Source organism: Sipha flava, unplaced genomic scaffold, assembly GCF_003268045.1.
Source record: "Sipha flava isolate LNK unplaced genomic scaffold, YSA_version1 68_pilon_pilon, whole genome shotgun sequence".
Classification (NCBI taxonomy): domain Eukaryota; kingdom Metazoa; phylum Arthropoda; class Insecta; order Hemiptera; family Aphididae; genus Sipha; species Sipha flava.
Window position 1 is genome coordinate 1584724 of NW_020273608.1, and position 2555 is coordinate 1587278.

The 2555-nt window shown below is 53.2% G+C and overlaps 1 protein-coding gene across 1 annotated transcript in view; it reads right to left on the reverse strand.

Annotated features, from left to right (window-relative positions):
• The window catches only part of LOC112691979, a gene marked incomplete in the record, with an annotated part of 11894 nt that extends 10742 nt beyond the window's left edge, over window positions 1-1152 (reverse strand). Inside the window, 1 exon segment of the mRNA XM_025566466.1 lies at window positions 1-1152. Coding sequence (XP_025422251.1) covers window positions 1-1002 — 1002 coding nt within the window.
• Window positions 1153-2555: the final 1403 nt, after the last annotated feature.

The following is a 2555-nucleotide window of genomic DNA, read 5'->3' on the forward strand; positions in this document are numbered from 1 at the left end:
CCGGAACATCTTGGCCAGCAGATGTGCGGCGTGCACAGCGCACGCGTACCGGACCACGGCCGCGTCGTGGCCACCTCCATCGCCGCGGCCGGGTACCTGGGGCTCGGCCATCCAACCGACGAGGCTGGACACGACGGCCTTCAGCAGCTTCCGGTCGCCGTCCAGGCAAGCGAAGTACGCGGACCGCGAGCACCCGTACTTGGCCACGTGGTCGAACCACTCAGCCGTGGGCTGGGCGCGGCACAGTGCGGCGTACGGGGTGTCCCCGTTGTCGTGCGCCCCGCACCCGGCCACAGTGGCCACGAACTCGATGACGGACGGCTTGACGTGCTTGGAACCGGCAGCGGCGCCACGCTTGCACACCACTGATAGGCACCTGGCCAACAGGCATACGGCTGCGACCGACTTGCCACCGACTTCAGTGGACTTGACTCGACGCCGCTGGTACCGCAGGTGCGTGGCCTCGCACAGCGACATGAAGCTCTCGGCCGCGCTCTCGAAGTCCGGCGCCGCGTGCACCAGTTTCGCGTAGACGCGCGCCGTCAGCTCGAAGAACGCGTCCACCGACATGGCATGCTCCAGCCCCTTGGTGAGTTTCCGGAAGTACGCGGTCGCGTACGTGTCGCACGTGAACGGCAACCGGACCAGCGCGTTCAGATTGCGCAACGTCTTGCGCACGGCCGCCGGCCGCCCGGGACCCGTCAGCTCCGTCAGCTGCGGCCACCGGAAGTCCACCAGCTGATGTTCGACGGCAAGCCGGGCGTTGCGCACCACCGCGTCCAACGCCCGCTCGAAGTCGTCCGCGTTCCGGTCCAGCAACCGGTCCGCGATTTGTCGCGCGTCCTCGTCGCCGTCATCGGCCCCGTCATCGGCCCGCAGCAGCCCGGTCGACGACGCGGTGCTGACCGCCGACTCGGCCAGCGTGTGCACGTCATTCAGCACGCCGCTGTCCAGCAGGTATTCGTACAGGCGGTCCTGGTCCCGCGTCCAACGACCGTCCATGGTCGACCGTGGCAGGACCTAGGAGGATCGATTTCCAATCCGTGCTCTGGTTCGCGGTCTCGTGTCCGCCGGGAACTTCACCCCGTTCGCAACGGTCGCGCACCGTTTTCGTTGTTCCGTAGCTGTTCGTGTCACCGCGCCCTCGTGTTGTGGTTGCACCGTTACTAGGACACCATCGATCCACTCGGAACGCGCCACACATCATCGCTATACTGAGGGGGGTACGCGTTACTGGTATCGCACGCCGATGAAGAACGGTAGCACTGTACGAATATCGTAGGTGTGCGCGCCTAGATACATGCATTCATCGAAAATAATGAATATCCGTACGCCGCGTAATCGATCAACAAATTTTAACCAAAATTGGTTTATTAAGTGTTAAATAAAAATAAACGAATCGGGAATCGTCACACATTACTTTTACATTACGTCACCTCCGTTTTAGACATTTTAGCGAAACCAATGCTTTTTGTCGTGCCGATAAGATGTTATGTAAATTTATTATTTTCATGCACATGGCGGATCGGCATACATGGACGATATTTGGTATGCACTATAACTGTTATTCACACAAGCGTCAAGCGCGCGTTTATGCACCAACCAGCCGAATTTCGTATTCCGTCGCAGATGGATACGTTATACGCTTATGGATTTTATACGGTAGGAGGCTGCGTTGTGGGCTGAGAAATGGAATAAAAAAACATTGGCTTCGTCCGATTTTAAAAAACACACAACAAGTTTGTCACTCCGTGTCCTAGTATTGAAATATACGGTTTTAGCCATTTCTGTATACAAAAAAAAAAAAAAAAGTGTTGAGCAGCAAGTACGTAAATAAAATCCCGTAACGGAAAACCATGGCCTAGGGGCTGCCGTTGCGACCGAACACATAAATGCAAGTCTACAGAACGTCCGGGAAGCGCGTAGACATGGTGTTTGCGCTGCCGCCGCGTCGAACGCGCACGTTATCGTACACACAACGACGTACAACGATCCTAAATGCGCGTTTAACGCTCAGGACCTATCCTTAGATCCTAGACTAGACTAGTCATAGACTAGTCCCCGTTCGCATAACGGATTGCCCGCACTGCTTTACCAGTCGGCGATGCCTTGTTCTACCATACCTTGACCCTTGACCGACCTCTGTTGCTGTTTGCGTTCGACTTATTTCACGTCCAGACCTGCGGTACACCGTAATAATATACATATAGACGCGTATAATGTATAATAATAATCTTGTGCCAATCGCGTAAACATTTCGCAATCTCTTCCCGTTCAGTTAACACGCGTTAACACAGATAATAGTTAAACGGTCGTTACAAGAATCACTCGTTCTTCCAATCCGCACACAGATCGTACATAATGAGGGTTCGGGAGTTATAGGAGCCAAAAAAGGCGAAATATGCACGAACAAATGATAAAATATACATAAAAAACTTTGAAATATGTAAAAAAAAATACTTATTTATTAAAAATGTATTACTTATGTATAAGTATAGACGAATAAATAAAAATCTATATTTAAAAAAATTGTATGGGGCGTAACCGGTTGACAT